Source organism: Giraffa tippelskirchi, chromosome 2 (genome assembly GCF_054371585.1).
Source record: "Giraffa tippelskirchi isolate mGirTip1 chromosome 2, T2T-mGirTip1v1.2.pri, whole genome shotgun sequence".
In the NCBI taxonomy this organism is placed as follows: Eukaryota; Metazoa; Chordata; class Mammalia; order Artiodactyla; family Giraffidae; genus Giraffa; species Giraffa tippelskirchi.
The window spans coordinates 124,358,425-124,377,968 of NC_137276.1; the positions used below are offsets into that span (position 1 = coordinate 124,358,425).

The 19,544-nt window shown below is 36.4% G+C and overlaps 1 protein-coding gene across 2 annotated transcripts in view; it reads right to left on the reverse strand.

Moving 5' to 3' along the window:
• Positions 1-1,911: 1,911 nt before the first annotated feature.
• The window catches only part of GPR149 (G protein-coupled receptor 149), a 162,719-nt gene continuing 145,086 nt past the window's right edge, over positions 1,912-19,544 (reverse strand). For both annotated transcript variants that reach the window (XM_081532182.1, XM_081532193.1), the window contains one exon: positions 1,912-2,716. In XM_081532182.1, the coding sequence (XP_081388308.1) occupies positions 2,144-2,716 (573 nt within the window). In that variant the 3' untranslated portion in view covers positions 1,912-2,143. The remainder of the gene's footprint in view (positions 2,717-19,544) is intronic.

Genomic DNA, 19,544 nt, shown 5'->3' on the forward strand with positions numbered 1-19,544 from the left:
ATCAAGTCCTTATGTTCTTTAAACCTTGATTTTCATCATCTCCTCCTTTCCACTCAAAGTGCTGCACAGTTATAAATGAGCTGCCTTTATTATTTTCTTCATTTTTATTATGATTCTGTTTGTAATTTCCTTGCTGGTAGAAATTATACTTTAAGCAGCAAAATCACTTTTCTGTTTTTATAAAGTTATACATCTAAATTTAATATATCAAAACCCATCTTTTACAAAGCATTATTAGAATATTCAACTTTTGCTTTTATAACAGGCATTTAACACTGTCGATTTATACTGTCAGATTAATCTGGCCATTTGTCATATATTAAATTAACCCTCAAGTTTGATCTTAAAAAATATTATCTTAAATTAACTATATTTGTAATGAGAATACATCTGAATTTGAATTTATATGTTATGCATTATTTTAAGCTTTGTTTACAAACATTACTAGTGGCATTACATTTGCTTCCCAAGTTTAAATAAAGATATATTGAGAAGTTAATGAAAGATAGGGAAAATCCATTGAGATAATTATTTTGAAAATGATTTCTTGGTAGCAAAAAAAATAAAGATAAAACAATCTGAAGGATCACGTCAAGTAATTTAGAATTCTGATTCAACATAATGAAATGGAAGCCAAAATAAATCATTAAAAAAAAATAATTCACCCAGTCTGTAAGTAATAACAAAGATACGTGAGTAAAGTGAGAGTGTACAAAGTTTAAAACTGCAGAATGTCAACCTTAATAACTTTGAAAAATAAACATTTAAGTAATAACATTTAATATATGTTTACACAAAGATCAGAATAAAGCAATTTAAAGAAAAATCACTTCTTAATTTTTGATACATACATTATTATTATTCTAACAAGGTGATATCTGCATTTTTCCAATGTAACACATTTAAAAATTAATCTTGAAATATATACCTCACAATCAATAAATTATATTGAATTGTTTCTTTGCTTGAGGCACACACATCTTTGGGAAGGAAATGAAAAAGCACCTAAACTTGGAATATAGGTGAACTAAAATTTTCTATGCTTCAAGAGTGGCTAAGGAGGCTTGCCAAATCTGCAACTTTAGAAACAGACCCTTTAATTTGAACTTAGAGGATTTCTCCTCTGCTCTACCCAGAATTTTGTTACTCTACTTGGGTGTACCTCATAGAACTTAATCTTGGAGTGTTTTTTCCCTAGTTTGTGTTCAAATAAACAAAACACTTGAAGAAATGATAAGTATATATTTACAACCTTTTCCAATATGTTTAAGAGCTACTTCCAATTCTACTTCTAACATACAATATATTTATTTTAAGAGCAGTCAACATACTGAAAAGATGGAGAACACTCATATTTAAGAGAGAAATAAAAAAATCAGTAAACAATTTGTACTTTATAGAAATGAAGGGAACAACTAGGTACAGACTAGGGACATGCATATTTCAGAGTTGGAAGCTTATTTGCTATTTTATGCAGGAATGTATTTCCTAGAAATCAGTATGAAGCTAAAGCAGTAAGTGTAATAAGCTTGCTTTGCTAGCCACATTTAGGCAAGCCTCTTCACATACAACACACTCCAGTACTCTTGCCTGGAAAATCCCATGGACGGAGGAGCCTTGTAGGCTACAGTCTACGGGGTCACAAAGAGTTGGACACGATGGAGCGACTTCTATTTCTTTCTTTCTTTGTTCACATGCAACTCAGAGTTTTGCTACATTCCTTCCATTCCCAAAATGTCATTTTCCCCCTTGCAGTAAGGGCCAACATTATGTGTCAAAACACGTGCATAAGAACAATATTTTCAATGACTTTATACAATTTTCTGTTTACTCTGAGGTTGACAGATATAGGTGAAAACATTAGTAAACTAGACCAGGGTTTTGATTTAGAAAAGATTTTTAGAAATCGGATAAGAAACAGAACCTTTTAATTGCCACAGTGAGTGATCTATAAGTAACACATCAAAAGCACTTAAGTGTTTGCACTAGTTTCAGCTGTTTGTGATAAAAATAACTATTAAGTCTGTTAAGCTTATGTAAAACAACAAATAAAAAAGAAAATCAATAAGCCTCAGAACAAAGGTATTAGTTTAGTCATTTGAAGTTGCAGAGCCATTCTTGCCTTTATCAGGCTAAATGATCACTAGTCATCCTTGCTTTCTTCTTCTCTTTTCCAGTAAGCTTTATTTAACAGCTGGATTTCCTCCTGGTAGCCAACAGTCTCTTGGCTCTGCCTTTTACTGTTCTGCCTGTGTGCCTCCACAGTGTCTGGAATGGAGATGTTGATATCGCCATCGGGATTAGTTGTGGGTAAAAAGAGAGAATATGAGGCTGTTTCCCCTAAATCACAGGAAACGAATCTGTTCTCCTTCCGTGAGTAGCGTAGGGAAGGCGATCTGACCTGCGTGGAGGACTGGCTGATGTTGCTGATGATTGACACCGTGTCCAGGGCCTCTTCGTTATCACAAATTTCTAGAACCTCCAAGTGTATTTTCACACTGGTGTCTGCAAATGTGGAGGCAGAATCTTCTGAGTTTGGTTCATGGCCAACACTTTTGGATCGGTAGACTTCTATTTTCTTAGAGGCTGGGGTGATTTTTTGCCCTTCTGCGCTCACCTCATAGGTAGACAGAGATAGGGTTTTTCCGGTCGGGGCTTGGAGAGACACGGTCCCCTGGAATGCGCACAAGGGAATGGCCAGAGCACCTCCGGAACGCTGGGGACAAAGACAAAAATGGTTATTATTGAAAACTACTATCTGAGAGGGGGCCATTTCATGTTTTCATCATAATGGTAACGTTTTTCTGTTTCAGACTCATTTCCATAGAAACCTTTTACAGATATGGGATTGAAATTCTGTCATCAAAGCTCTGTAGCTTAGTTTCTTCTAGGTCAAATAGGACATCTAAATGAGGGCAGTCAGAAACCTATCTTTGAGGATAAGGGATTTATTTCTACAGTTGAAAGCAAAGTGTGTGTACTGTGGCCAGCAGGAGTTGGGCAGAATATAAGGATAAAATCAAATGTATGTATACACCTCGGAATTGCTTTTGTATTTTTGTTACATTTTCAGTTACATTAAAAACTTTTCATAGGTTGAGAGAAGTGCAGACTGTTATCTGAATGCACTTCCCCCCCTTTGTATGCCAGAGACAGTGACAATTGTGAAACTGTGGTTCAGATGAAATATAAAGAGTATTTCAACTGCAGATATGAGCACACAGTAGAGGAACCAAATGTCACCAGAACTGTGTGGTACAGTGTGCTTACTTTTCCACAGAGAAATCACAGTCATTAAAGTAAACCCAGTAATAGAGAACTCCCCCACACCCCTATGAAAATTTATATTACATTTTAAAGTATTAAAATGTTGGTTTTAAACTGTACTCACCACTGAGAACTGCATAAGAAATAAAGATGAATTCTTCCAATAGTGTGTACTTTATATTGTTGATTCATGCCTTCATACTTTCAACTGACTTATTTCATTACGTGTTCGTTTCAGACAGTGACAGTGTTAGTCACTCAGTTGTGTCCAACTCTTTGCAACCCTAAGGACTGCAGCCCACCAGGCTCTTCTGTCCATGGAATTCTCCCAGCAAGAATACTGAACTGGGTTGTCATTCCCTTCTCCAGAGGATCTTCCCAACCCAAACTTGGTCTCCTGCATTGCAAGCAGATTCTTGACCATCTGAGCCATCAGGGAAGCCCAGTTAGTTTCAGAAGAAGACAGTAATATGCAAACTTCTAGAGCATTGGTTCTAAAAGCTAGATCTTCAGACCAGCATTATCAGCATCAGCTCATAACTTACAAGAAATTCCAGGCCTACTGAAATAAAAACTCTAGGGGTAAGGTTCAGTAATCTGTATTTAGCAAGCCTTCCAGGCAATTCTGTCACGTGGGTAAGATTCACAACCCATTGCTGTAACTAAAGAAATGTTGTTAATCCAGAAGAAGGTAGGGTAAGGGGGTGGCTAGCAGATGCTTTATGTATATATATGTCCCCACCTACAGAGACAGGAATTACTCACTGGACTGAGTAATATTTCTATCACCAGGGGAATGGGCATGAGGGCTCATAGCATTTTGTCAACTTAGGATGATTGCCCTTCCCAGTTTGCCTGTGACTGTCTCAGTTTCAGCACTGAAATTTCTGCATCTAGGAAGCCTCTCAGTCCCAGGGAAACCAGGACAGTTGGTCACCCTATTTGCCATGGACCTATGAGTAGCTAGGGGAAGCCTAGGACCGGGTCCTCTATTAAGGAACAGTGTAGATTCTTATCTACTTATGTAAAATTTTTAAGGGAGGATACATCATGAGCTTCATTCAAGGTACCTTCATGTCACACCCATTGAATTTAGGGACCAAGAAAAATACAGTCTAGGACATGTGAGACACATCACTAGTCTTTCCCAGTTAAATACTAAGGAGAAGCCTTCAATTCTGTTTATCCATAAGGGAACCTGGGGACCTAAATTTAAGGCCTTGCACCCTAACGGGCCATAAACTTTGAAAATTTACACCATAAAGTTAAGTTTGCCCTTCTACTGAGGCAAAGAAACAACTTTACCAACTTTACTTGTATGACTGAAACAGGAGAGACTGTTAAGTCTAAGTTCGGTACTGCAGCAGAGCATCGTTAGAGTTGGTGGCGACTTTGGGTAAACTTTATTTATTATGTATTCATCATTCGTTAAACATTTCTGAATACTCTCTGTAAGATTCTGAATTTTCACTACATGCATCCGAAGAACTCACAGATGACTAAGTAGGAAAGATGTGTAAAAAATTAAAATTTCAGCTCTATCTATCCTAATGGAGCAAGGAGGCAGTGATCAAGACCATCCCCAAGAAAAAGAAACGCAAAAAGGCAAAATGGTTTTCTGAGGTGGCCTTACAAATAGTTGAGAAAAGAAGAGAAGCTAAAGGCAAAGGAGAAAAAGAAAGATATATCCATCTGAATGTAGAGTTTCAAAGAATAGCAAGGAGAGATAAGAAAGCTTTCCTCAGTGATCAATACAAAGAAATAGAGGAAAACAATAGAATGGGAAAGACTTGAGATCTCTTAAGAAAATTAGAGATAACAAGGGAACATTTCTTGCAAAGATGGGCACAATAATGGACAGGAACAGTATCAACCTAACAGAAGCAGAAGATATTAAGAAAAGGTGGCAACAATACACAGAAGAACTATACAAAAAAGATCCTAATGACCCAGATAACCACGATGGTGTGATCATGATCACTCACCTAGCACCAGAGATCTTGGAGTGTGAAGTCAAGTGGGCCTTAGGAAGCATCACTATGAACAAAACTCCTGGAGGTAATGGAATTCCAGCTGAACTATTTAAAATCCCAAAAGATGATGCTGTTAAAGTGCTGCACTCAATATGCCAGCAAATTTGGAACACTCAGCAGTGACCACAGGACTGGAAATGGTCAGTTTTCATTCCAATCCCAAAGAAAGGCAATGCCAAAGAATGTTCAGGCTACCACACAATTGCCTTCATCTCACACGCTAGCAAAGTAATGCTCAAAATTCTCCAAGCCAGTCTTCAACAGTACATGAACCATGAACTTCCAGATGTTCAAGCTGGATTTAGAAAAGAGGAACCAGAGATCAAATTGCCAACATCTGTTAGATCATCGGAAAAGAAAGAGAATTCCAGATAAACATCTACTTCTGCTTCATTGACTACGCTAAAGCCTTTGACTGTCTGGATGACAATAAACTAGAAAATTCTGAAAGAGATGAGAATACCAAACCATCTTATTTGCCTGAGAAATCTGCATGCATGTCAAGAAGCAACAGTTAGAACTAGACATGGAACAATGGACTGATTCAAAATTGGGAAAGGAATACGTCAAGGCCATATATTGTCACCCTGCTTATTTAACTTGTATGCGGAGTACATCATGTGAAATGCCGGGCTGGATGAAGCACAAGCTGGAATCAAGATTGCTGGGAGAAATATCAATAACCTCAGATAAGCAGGTGACACCACTCTAATGGAAGAAAGCAAAGAAGAACTAAAGAGCCTCTTGATGAAAGTGAAAGAGGAGAGTGAAAAAGCTGGCTTAAAACTCAACATTCAAAAAACAAAGATCATACACCATGGGATCACTTGTCCCATCATACAGCAAATAGATATGGAAACAACGACAGACTCTATTTTCTTGGGGTCCAAAATCACTGCAGATGATGACTGCAGCAATGAAATTAAAAGACGATTGCTCCTTAGAAGAAAAGTTATGACAAACCTAGACAGCATAATAAAAAGCAGAGACATTACCTTGCCAACAAAGGTCTGTCTAGTCAAAGCTATGGTTTTTCCAGTAGTCATGTATGGATGTGAGACTTGGAGCATAAAGAAGGCTGAAGGCTGAAGAATTGATGCTTCTGAACTGTGGTGTTGAAGAAGACTCTTGAGAGTCCCTTGGACTGCAAGGAGATCAGAAGAGTCAATTCTAAAGGAAATCAATCCTGAATACTCATTGGAAGGACTGATGCTGAAGCTGAAGCTCCAATATTTTGGCCACCTGATGCGAAGAGCTGACTCATTAGAAAAGACTGATGCTGGGAAAGATTGAAGGCAGGAGGTGGGGATCACAGAGGATGGTTGGATGGCATCACTGACTTGCTGGACATGAGACTGAGCAAACTCCAGGAGATGGTGAAGGACAGGGAGTCCTGGCGTGCTTCAGTCCATAGGGTCGCAAAGAGTTGGACACGACTGAGCAACTGAACAACAGCAACAATAGAGCTAGGACATCTGATAGATTTTATGTAGGGGTGTCATTTGAAATTGATCTTAAGAATCAAGAAAGGATTGACAGTTTTAAAAGCCTTGCTTTCTGAGTAGTAAGTTGTGAGTTTAAGGGACAACCTAAAAACTTTCCATCCTGAGAAAAATACAGAAACTTCTGTTTCTTTTCTAAATCAAAATTGACTAACACATTATTTAATCAGAAAATTAGGCTGTCATTTAATAATGTGAATTATACATACAGCCTTCTTTATTCTGAGAGCTAATCAACATGAAAGTGATCCTTCTTATATTATACTTGATCTCAAGGAAAAAAAATCCCTACATCAGTACTCTAAAAATTGTTCCTAAGTTTTCTCATTAGCATGGTACATTCTATAAACAAACTCCTATGGAGTATGCTAGCTTAAAAAAGATGAGATGGGAAAACTAAGTTGTCAGTGCCCAGAAGTATTGGCATGTCTCTTAAAAAGAATTTTCACCATGGAATCAACAGTGTAACTATATTTCTTTTATGTACCAACTTGGATCACTGATGAGCAGTTAATATCAAAGCAAAAGCAAATATTTTTTTTGCATCTGATTTTATACATCTAAATACTGCAGATTTCAATAGCTCCTCCATGCTAACCTTATTTTCAAATGAGACAACAAGATTTACTGAGTTATCAAATGACAACTCATTAGAACTGGCATTTGAGAGCTGCATAGTGCCAGAGTTTAGCTAAGTATGAAGACTGGTTATTCTGAAATAGTACAGAGTCCCCAGTTACTGAAATTATTTTGTGAAATATTCCAAAGACTATGATTGAGAGTCACAGAAGTAAAAACACAGAGACAGATTATAAAGAAATATATCTGAGCATACTTTATACTCATAATTCAAAATTGGAAGGTTAGTTTCAGGAAAATCATACTGTTACTTTAAGCTAATTCAGTAATTTAAATTTTACTGGTTATGAAAGTAATGTATAAGTTGTTTAAAGTTGTATATGAAGTATAAGGGTAAGGAGTTTACACCAAGTTTTGTTTGCATGTCTTTAAGCAAAATCACACCACCCTTATGGCAGAAAGTGAAGAAGAACTAAAGAGCCTCTTGATGAAAGTCAAAGAGGAGAGTGAAAATGCTGGCTTAAAGCTCAACATTCAGAAAATTAAGATCATGGCATCCGGTCCCATCACTTCATGGCAGATAGATGGGGAAACAGTGGCTGACTTTATTTTTCTGGGCTCCAAAATCACTGCAGATGGTGATTGCAGCCATGAAATTAAAAGACGCTTACTCCTTGGAAGGAAAGTTATGACCAACCTAGACAGCACATTGAAAGGCAGAGACATTACTTTGCCAAAAAAGGTCCGTCTAGTCAAGGCTATGGTTTTTCCAGTGGTCATGTATGAATGTGAGAGTTGGACTATAAAGAAAGCTGAGAGCAGAAGAATTGATGCTTTTGAACTGTGGTGTTGGAGAAGACTCTTGAGAGTCCCTTGGACTGCAAGGAGATCCAACCAGTCCATCCTAAAGGAGATCAGTCCTGGGTGTGCATTGGAGGGTCTGATGTTGAAGCTGAAACTCCAATACTTTGGCCACCTGATGTGAAGAGCTGTGACTCATTGGAAAAGACCCTGATGCTGGGAAGGATTGAGGGCAGGAGGAGAAGGGGACGACAGAGGATGAGATGGCTGGATGGCATCATCGACTCGATGGACATGGGTTTGAGTGGACTCCGGGAGTTGGTGATGGACAGAGAGGCCTGGCGTGCTGTGGTTCATGGGGTTGAAAAGAGTTGGACACGACTGAGCGACTGAACTGAACTGAAGTAAAATCATAAAAATTTGATTTGATAATGAGGTTTATATAATTTTTTTCTTTTGTCTCTTATTTAAGTTAGAGAAACATTGCTCTAAGTGAGGGAAAATGGAACTTGAACTAATGGAGCAATAATAGAGATTCAAGGAGGGAGCTGAAAGAATTTGAATAGAACAGCAGGATTTTCCACCTCTTTTAGGATATGGAAAGTGAAAGTCCCTCGGTCGTCTTAGACTCTTTGCAATCCCATGGACTATACAGCCCATGGAATTCTCCAGGCCAGAATACTGGAGTGGGTAGCCTTTCTCTCCTCCAGTGGATCTCCCCAACCCAGGGATTGGACCCAGGTTTCCCACATTGCAGGCAGATTCTTTACCAGCTGAGCCACAAGGGAAGCCCAAGGACATGGAAGGAGGACTATGGAAGAAGGACTCAAATGGAGAGAGATTAGAAGTAGGAGAACAGACAGATTTGTATACTAGGACTTGACTAGCTGGTAGGTCTATAGCAATGGAATGAAGAGACTCTCTTAAGAGTCCATAGAGTGCAGAGTACTGAAGCTTATAAACAATTGCATTTCCCTGTGATTAGCTCTACAATAGACCCAGGCTGGAGTATTATGAAACTATGGAAAAAAAGCACCTAACCTAGGTGAAGTGAGGGAAAAGGAGGCCTGAAAAAAAGTTCAAAATAAATAGGAGACAAAAGAAACAATGTTTCCATATCGGAAAACTCTATGTTTAAATATGACAATTTTCTTTTACTTTATTGATTTAATACAATTTAATAAAAATTCCAATGGAATACCAATGAACTTTTATTTTAGAGCATGAAAAATTTCTTTTAAGATTTATTTCAAAGAGTAAATGCTTATGGATAACCAAGAAATTTGAAAGCAGACTAATGAGGGGACTTTGCAAACATAATATGAAGCTATGTAATTAATACAAGGTGTTAATGGCAAGATTTGATCAAGCAAGTCTGAGTCAAGAAACAAGGCATAGTATGTCATGAAGATGGCATTTCAAAATAAGGATTCAAGGGGACCTTTACATATTATTGGCTATTCACTACAAAATGAAATCAGACTCCCTTTTCAATATGCAAAAATTATTTCTTGAATCTTAGTAATTCTTTAAAAATCTGAGTGAAGATCTTTCCAAATCTGGAATGAAAATTAGAAATGACAAAGTCCAAGATGGACACATTTGATTGCAGAATAATTAAAAATGTGTAGGGGGCCTCCCTGGTGGTCCAGTCACTGAGACTCCAGACTCCCAATGCAGGGGGCTGAATTTTGATCCCTGGTCAGGGAACTAGATCCCACATGCTGCAACTAGAACCCAGTGCAGCCAAATAAATAATAAGTATATATTTTCAAAATGTCTGTGTAGAAGTATATGCTGAAAGCAATGGTAAAGACAATTGGTAGTCTTGGAGATAATATTTTTGTAGCACACATAAGATAAAATTTGATAGTCATAAATATGACCTTATTTGGAAATAGAATCTTTGTTGTTGTTTAGTTGCTAAGTCCTATGTGACTCTTTTGCGACCTCATAGACTGTAGCCAGCCAAGCTCCTCTGTCCGTGGGATTCCCCAGGTAAGAATACTGGAGTGGGTGGCCATTCCCTTCTCCAGGGGATCTTCCCCACCCAGCGATTGAACCTATGTCTCTTGCATCGCAGGTGGATCCTTTACCACTGAGCCACCGGGGAAGCCTAGCATCATTGTAGAGGTTCTCAAATTAGGATGAAGTCATACTGGATTAGAGTAAGCCTTAATCCCCAAATTTTGGATATAGACTCACATAGAGAAGGTGAACATGTAAAGGATACAGCATTTGGAGTTATGCTGCCGTAAACCAAGACAGAATCCTCCTCTAGAGCCTCAGAGGAGCATAGAAATATGAGTCAATAGATTTTTGTTGTTTTAAGCTATCTAAGTTTGTGATAACTTGTTACAGCTGCCCTAGACAACTAATACAATATTTTATGCAAAGAAGCACAAAAATAAATATGTGTATAAACATTTTGCAAAGTTGTACAACTGCCTATTTTCCTGTGGAGACTGGAACTGTGACGTGTCTGTCAAATCCACGTAGAATGTAATCTCCTCAAGGGAAAGGAACATTTCCTGGTTGATCTTGATTTTCTCTGCTATCTCTAACAGTGGCTAGCACATGACAACCCCTCAAAAAATATTTGTTGAGTGAATAAATGTTGAGTGAATGAATGAATCTGCAGCATTGACTTTGTAGGGTTTTTAGATTCCATATCTTTTCTTTCTTTTTATTAAATTGAAGTATAGTTGATTTACAATGTTGTGTTAATTTCTGCTGTACAGCAAAGTGGTTCAGATATATATACATAACATTCTTTTAAAAATTCTTTCCTATTATGGCTTATAATAGCGTATTGAATATAGTTCCCTGTCCTATACAGTAGTGCTTTGTTTATCTTGACTTTCTAAAGCACAAAACATAAGATCAACTTTTAAAAATTCAGGTTTCCTTTGCTATCTGAAAGTAAAGCATTTCTACGAACCCTTTCATAAGCTGAAGTGGTGTAAAGTGAAGAAGCAATTCCCCTAGGACACGTCTTACCAATAGATACACAAAATAAACTGAGATAAAGCACAGATGCTCACAGACACAGTTCAAAGCTATGGCAGTTTGATGCTGAGATGCTGAGTACATTTTCCAGAGAAGGAGCTGAGTGGTGCCATTCTCGCAGCTCTGGGTGTGTGCTGCTCCTATAAAGGCTTGTTGCAAAACAAACACTGAATGTTATTTTCATTTTTTGTCTTTGTTATTGAAATAAAAAATCCTCTTCGGATTTCTTTCAGTTAGTGAAAAAGGTACTAGTGTAGGTCTTTCATAAAAGTGAAGTGGAATACAGTGAATTTTCGAAAAGCGGGGGATACCTGTATTGCCATTTAAAATTTATCTATTTTTATTTTAACAATAAATAATGATAGTTACAAGTGCATCAGAAGGTTGTTTTAGAACATACTCTTTTTAAAAATCAAATAGAATATTGAGGGACTGAATTGTATGTGAAAGTTTATTGCATGATAAAAAATGATAGATTGAGAGAACATAAACCTACTCATTTTGTAGTCTCTGCTTTCTTTTCATTTAAAAGTCTATGAATTAGCATATGCTGTCAGGATTAATGATAATCCATTATTTCTATATTCCTGAGCATAGGTGGCTGGGAGCTCTTTTATCTGAAAATGAAAAGCAGTCTCCTCAGAAATGCTTCAGGAGGAGCCATCATGTCATGTAAACACATTAGCACAAATAATCTGCTGTGATAATTGATTCAGACTAACTGACCTTGAGCATAATGAACTTCTTACTTCTTCACTGTAAGCCTCTAGGTGAATCCAGGGTGAAATTATAATATAAAAGAGTTGCTCTAAAACATCTCTCCTAACAGGTGAAGTTTCTGTTGATTATCTGAGTCGTTCAATTTATGAAAGCTGTATTACAACACATAGGATCATAGGGCTCATGAGAGACCATTTTATAAAAGAACTGACAGCCAGAGCGGTGAAACTATCCGCCCAGGGTCACACAGGTAATAGTAGTAGGCCTTGCAGCAGGACTCGGGTAGTTTAACTCTGAGTTAAAAACGCTCTTTCCACTTCACCATGTTGCCACTTTAAAAGAAATCTGCTTTAGCTGGAAGTGGTGGATCATGGATTTTCTGCCCTAGAAGCTAGAATTCTATCACTAACTCACAAATAATCCAAGTGACTGACAATTTTAATCCAAATTAAAATTATATAGATGATCTTCAGGTGATTTAGGTGAATTTTAGGTATTTCAATGTACAGACAGTGAGGAGTTAAGCAGTGTATCAAAGAGAGCTTGGAGGAGAAGATATAGGGACACTTAAATAAATAGCAGGGAGAGTGAAAACTTTGTAAGAAAAATAACAAACTATACTTTAAATAATTTACATTTGTAAATTTATTTAAAACTATGGGATTGATATATTTTCATATATTCAAGTTCCCAAATATTCCTTGTGTCATCTCATCACCTTCATTTAAATCTTTAGTAAACCGAAATGAAGAAGACATATGAATTGCTCAAAGAAAAGAGTAAGAGTGAGAAAGCAGGGCCTCTATGCTCCTACTATGTGGCACAGAAAGTGTTAGGTATTTTAGCATATTCCACCTTCAGTTCTCACAGACCTTTGAGCTATAAATTAAGATTTGTCTTTATAGTGATGAAGAGTCTCACAACTGAGTAAGAGATTCGGGATTGATAATCACCATAACAAATATTTACTGATTTGCTGAACACAGCCCATATATTAGACTTCTTACTAAAGCACTTTATATACATTTTCTTATTTAATTTTCACATCAACCTTTTTAAATAGAGATACTCATCATCCTAATTTTATAGATGACATAACTGAATCATGGGGCAATAACTCCAGTTAGGAAATGTGTGTGTGTGTTAATCACTCAGTCGTGTCTGACTCTGTGACCCCATGGACTGCAGCCCGCCAGGCTCCTCTGTCCATGGGATTCTCCAGGCAAGAATACTGGAATGAGTTGCCATGTCCTTCTCCAGTGGGTCTTCTCTGACCCAGGGATCGAACCTGGGTCTCCTGCATTGCAGGCAAATTCTTTATTGTCTGAACCACCAGGGAAGCACCTGTTAGAAAATGGCATAATCAAATCCCGACCCAGGACTATCTGTCTCAAGCACTCTGTTTTTAGCCCTTTTGCTACTTCGAGGCGTAGAGTTATGGAATAAAATATGAGTAACACCTTACTCTCCTAATCCAGCTGGAACCTGAGATGTCTCATGGGAACAAGGGAGATGGAGGGATTTATGCACTTCAGGAAGTGAAGGGAGTATTTAAAGATCTTTTAGAAAATCGTTTCTACACTTGACTGTAAAAGTCCATAGAACTTTATAAACATTTTCTAAATAGAATCTATGCTACAGTAAAAGAATTAACATTTTTTTAAATGGAAACTCCCTGGTTGTCCAGTGGTTAGGACTTGGTGCTTTCACTACCATGGGTCCAGGTTCAATCTCTGGTCAGGAAACTAAGATCCTGCAAGCCACATGGTGTGGCAAATAAATAAATAAAAACCCACAATTATTTACATGCAATACTGACAAATTTTGGCACTTATTGAAAAGAAACATACAAAACACTTGGTTTAAAAGGAAATTTAAATTTAGACCATTAGAAAACTCAGACCACTACTATCATGCACTTTGCACATACCTCATAAGCACTTATGGCATAACTAGTGAAGAGCACCAGGCTTCCTGGTAATCTTTACGTAATTTTTAATGTGCTTCCATAAGTTTATTGTAAATCCACCCAAACTGTCAAGTATAAAGTCAAATGCCATTTTCCAAACCAGAAAAAAAAAAGAGAGAGAGAGAATGATTTCTAAGTAGGACAAGTTGGCAGGAAAGTAGGAAAAATGTACTCCAGGATGAGGGAAGGCAAATTGGAATTTGGAAGAAATGACATAGCAGAGGGAAATAAGACTGAAAACAGAGGTTGGGCTTAGGGTCAAGAGCCCTGTCCACCAGGATAACAAGTTCTGACTGCATCCCATAAGCAAGAGGGGACCACTCATTTTTGTTAACAAAAAGGAAGGAAATTAAGATGTATGAAGGGCCTACTATGTAGAAGCCCTGCATTTTATGCAGGCACATTACATTCGAAACATAGTTTAATATAATAATCCATAAGGAAGGTAAAATTATTTTCATTTTATAGATAAATGAAGTGAGAAGAAGTTAATTGACTTGGGTTAGATAGAAAGTTAAGTTTTGAGTTGTGATTTAAGCTCATCTCAGAGTCCATATGCTTTCTGCTATGCTTCTTCTGGTCTAATATGATAACTGGGTAGCCTGTGAAAGACAGATTGGAGGAAGAAGAGTGTGGTTTTAGGGAAACCAATTAGGAAGTTTTTTAACTCATTGCGACGGAGCATGCAGATGTACAAAAGAAAAGGAGATCTGAACTTCAGTACAGGTAGTAGAAAATGCATATGTGGGATGGACTATAGGGGAATTGCAGAGGCAAAACTCTTGTGATTGTGGATGGTCCTGGGAAAATACAGCTGTGGAGTCATGTATACCTGTCTTTGAATTCAGCTGAGTCAGTATTCTTTGTCTTATTTGCAAAATATGAAGAATAAATGAGTTAATGAATGTAAAATGATTAGCTGAGTGCCTCACACAAACTAAGTGCTCCATAACTATTAGCTGTTTTGGGAGGCAAGTAAAAGAGAGGAAACCACAATGTTTTTGAGTACTAGAAGTTGAGATACAATCTTTATTTCCTAATCATTTTATAAAGGCTAGTTTTGACCTGAAACTAAAACTAAACAGAGACAATCCAAAAAAAGAAAACTCTAGAAGATATAACATTAATATAAATGCAAACATTCTTAACAAATATTAGTAAATGGAATTAAGCAATCAATAAAAAAAGAATTAAATTTCGTGACTAAGTGGGGTTTATTCCAAATGCAAAGCTAGTTTCACTACTCAGGAATAGGTTAATGTGACCCACCATATTAATAGGTTAAAAAAGAAAAGTCATATAATTAAATCAGTTGATGCAGAAAAACTATTTGGTTTAGGCAGAAAATCCCAAGGAATCTACAAAAACTCCTAGAACTAATAAATGAGCTAATCAAAGTTGCCTGCAAGTTAAACATGCAAAATCATTCTATTTCTATATACAAGCAAATGACTGTATGGACATCAAAATTGGAAATTACGATTGCTCAAAAAATGAAATACTTAACTATTAGTCTAACAAAGCTTATATAGAATCTATATGTTGAAAACTATATGATGCATGAAAAAAAATCAAAGAAGCTCCAAATAAATGGAGAGACATATCAAGTACATGGGTTGAATGACTCATTACATTAAAAATTTCAGTTTTCCACAAATAGATATATAGATTTAATGTAATTCCTAATAAAATGTCAAGTTTTTTGCAGATACAGACATGTTTATTCTAAAATTAATAGGCAAAGACAAATGAACAGAATCATTAACTTATTTTGAAAAAAAGTTAATATAGTGAGAGCAGTCAGTCTACCTGATTTCAGTGTAGCTGCAAAAATCAAGACTGTGTTATTGGTACAGGAATAGACATGTAGATCAATGGAATAGAATAGAGAACCCAGAAGTAGTAGACCCACACAAATATGCCTAACTTCTTTTTGACAAAGGTGCAAAACCAATTCCATAGCCTTTTCAGCAAGTGATGCAGAAACAACTGACATCCATAGGTAAAAAAAAATAACCTAGAACTAAGTTTCATATTTTATTCAAAAATTGAATCAAAATGGATCACAGACTTACATGTAAAATGTAAAAGTATAAACATTTTAGTACAAACATAGGTGAAAATCTTTGAGACCTAAGGCTAGGCAAAGAGCTCTTAGATGTGATACCAAAAGCACAATTCATAATAGGAAAATTAATAAATTAGACTTCATCAAAGTTAAAAACTTTTGTTCTGTGCAAATGCAAATCCTGATTCAGTAGGTCTGTGGAGGTCTGAGATTCTGTACTTAAAAGATTTCTCAGATGATGCTGAGGCTGCTGGTCCATGGGCCACACTTTAAGTAGCAAAGGACATACACCTGTAAGCCTTATGGTTCTAAAATTATATGATTTCACAAGTGAACAGATTTTGTTATTTTCTAGTATTAGCAGTTAAGAGAAGTAGAGGAGAGAATTCAATTTCAGTTGATAGGATAATAGAAAGGCCCCAAGAGCCAAGTTATAGCTGAATGGGATGAGAAACAAATTCTTATTTTTTCAAATGCCTTTCTTCTATTCTAATATTTTATTCAAATGACATCTGTTATAAATGAGTAACCATTTGATGAAAAATGATCATGTTTTAGCATGAATCTTAATTTTACATTGATCTTATGACCAAAGCATAAGCTTCTGAAATGAATATATCTTTGCATTTAAACTGCTTTATTTTTTATTTATGGTAATTGTTATTCTCATATTTTCAGTTCATACTTTAGGACTTTATCTGAACCCATGAGCACAATCTTCACAGGCTATAAGAAATTCTGTGGGTATTCTGAATTTAACTGTGTTGTAGCTCTTGGATTGTTGGATAGGTTTTCCATTCTCTGGTCTAATAGAAACTGAATCTCTTGTTGTATCTCTAACAATGACATTTTGGTTTAGACATGGTATATATCCAAATTTATTTCCATGTGCTACCAACTCTTTCTGTTTTTCTAACAATTAGAGAATAGACTGTAATTTGAAATAAAACATCATGATTCTAAAAGAATCAACATGCATTGATTCTATTTAGAATATACAGTTTTATCAGGAATAATGAATTATAAGAAATGAAATAGTTTTTCTCATCTAAATGATAAACACCATTCATTTGGGTGTTGTATCACTTAGGGATATCCACTAAAAACTGTTGCACAAAATTTTTTTCTCATACTTCATGAACCTGAATTAGGTCAAGAATGAATGTATATTTTTATTCGTAAGACAGTTTCAAACGGATAAATACAATTTTTTTAGTAAGACTACTATACTTTAGAAAATGTGTTAAAATTCATGTTGATGGTATTCATAAAAATATGGTAGACAAAATATTTTTATCAGACTGCATAATATAGGAAAAAGAACCAAGAAGCACGTGGAGATAGATAGCAGATTAGGGGTATCCTGGGACACGGATGGTGATGGGTTAAGCATAAATAGGCACAAAGGATCTAACCAGTGTGATGAAAATGTTCTAAAACAGATTTACTAGAAATCATTGAATTGTACACTTGAGAGAATTATATATTATATAAAATGTTCAATATAATTTATTTAATTAAACTATTTTTATTGGAGTATAATTGCTTTACAAAGTTGTTAGTTTCTCTTGTACAACAAAGTGAATCAGCTATATGTATACATATATCCCCTCCCTCATAAGCCTTCCTTTTACCACCTCCCCATCCCATCCCTCAAGGTTATCACAGAGCACCAAGCTGAGTTCCCTGTGCTATATAGAAGGTTCCTTGTGTCTATCTGTTTTACTCATATATGTCAATGCTATTCTTTCAATTTGTCCCACCCTCATCTTCCTCCCCCACTCAAGATACAGAGATGGCCAACAAACACTTGAAAAATTGGTCAACATCAATCATCATCAAAGAAATGCAAATCAGCACCATAATGAGGTATCATTTCACACAGTCAGAATGGCCATCATTGAAAAATCTATGAACAGTAAATGCTGGAGAGGGTGTGGAGAAAAGGGAACCCTCCTGCACTGTTGGTAGGAATGTAAATTGATACAGTCAATATGGAGAACAGTATGGAAGTTCCTTAAAAAACTAAAGTATTTTTAAAAGAACATTTTCAGGAGACCCTGAAATAAACCACTGTTCTCCATTAAATAATAACTATGTGACTCTAGACAAGTAGCATATTCACTCTAGGCCTTTATTTCATTATCCATATAAAGAGGGGGTCAATCATACGATCCCCAAAGTATCTCTTGATTCTTGCATTTCAATATTCTTTGACTCTACTTTGGCAAAGCTAGCCTCGAAGAAAACATTTTGTTCCTTAAAAAATATCTAAGCAGGGATGCTCTTCTAAAAGGAATTGAAATATAAGACTTTCCTTTAAAAATGTGCTCCCCAAATTATGGATCCAAGACCCTTCAAAGATACACACACCCCCCCTTTATCAATAGGACATTGTTGTTGATGGAACATTTTTTATGCTTTCAAAGTATATTAAACCTAGGCTTCCATGCTTTCTCTTCAGTGAAAACACCTGTGGTGGGAAAATAAAACAGCAGGGAAGAAAATGAAGCAGATTATAAGCCATTGTTTAGAAATAAACCTGTGAGGAGAGTTACATGATGCTTATATAGTTCTAATTTAAATCTTCAATCATAGGAAATATCTATTGAACACTATATATAGTTAAAAGACCACGTAGAATCCTACATATATGAGTATATATGTGTTTGTGTATGTGTGTATTATATATGTATGTATAATAATTTATAGTTAACTTTTTTCTGATGATAAAAATAATCCATTACTGTAAATTTTTACAATTGCAAAGTTATCTTCAGAATATGCACCAAATAGCCCTCAGGTCATAGAAATTAACGATGACTTCCATGTGACTATAATTTTAAGAATTTTAATACTTTTGAATAAAAGAATCATTTAACTCTACAGCCTATGTAGATATTATGAGTTACCTAAATTAATGGGAATTTTTTTGCAAAATTATTTTTTTTGTAAAACAGTGGCAAAATTCTCTGGAAAGTTTTCTGTACATCCTTATCTAAATAATCGTTTGATAAATCTAATATTTATACCTTAAAAAAAGACAGTGTATGTCATCAGACTCGGCTCTATCTGTGTAGCTGACTTGAAAATTACCTTCTTTATGTCTTCCTTGTATGCTTCCAGGTTAGAACTGGCCAAAACAGGGCTTGCTCAGTATTTGGAAGGTAGAGAAAAGGTAGTGGCCACAACTATCTGGAACTCCTTTCACAAGCAGGCACAGAGACAGACAGAAACAGAGATACATAGCATGTGCCACTGTGTCCCCTGACTCCCTTGTTCCACATCTAACTTTGCTTCCTGACTCCTGGCAGTGGCTTCTGACACCAACAGTGGCTCAGATCCACCCTTGGATATTTGGCTGCCGACCCACAGAAGCTGTGACTTATTCATAGGAACAGTTTTTCTTAGTGAAAAGTGAAAAAGTTTAGTTGCTCAGTTGTAACTGACTCTTTGGGGCCCCATGGACTCTTGGCCCTGCCAGGCTCCTCTGTCCATGGGATTCTCCAGGCAAGAATACTGGAGTGGGTTTCCATTTCCTCCTCCAAGGAATCTTCTTGGGACAGGGATTGAACCCGGTTCTCCTGCTTTGCAGG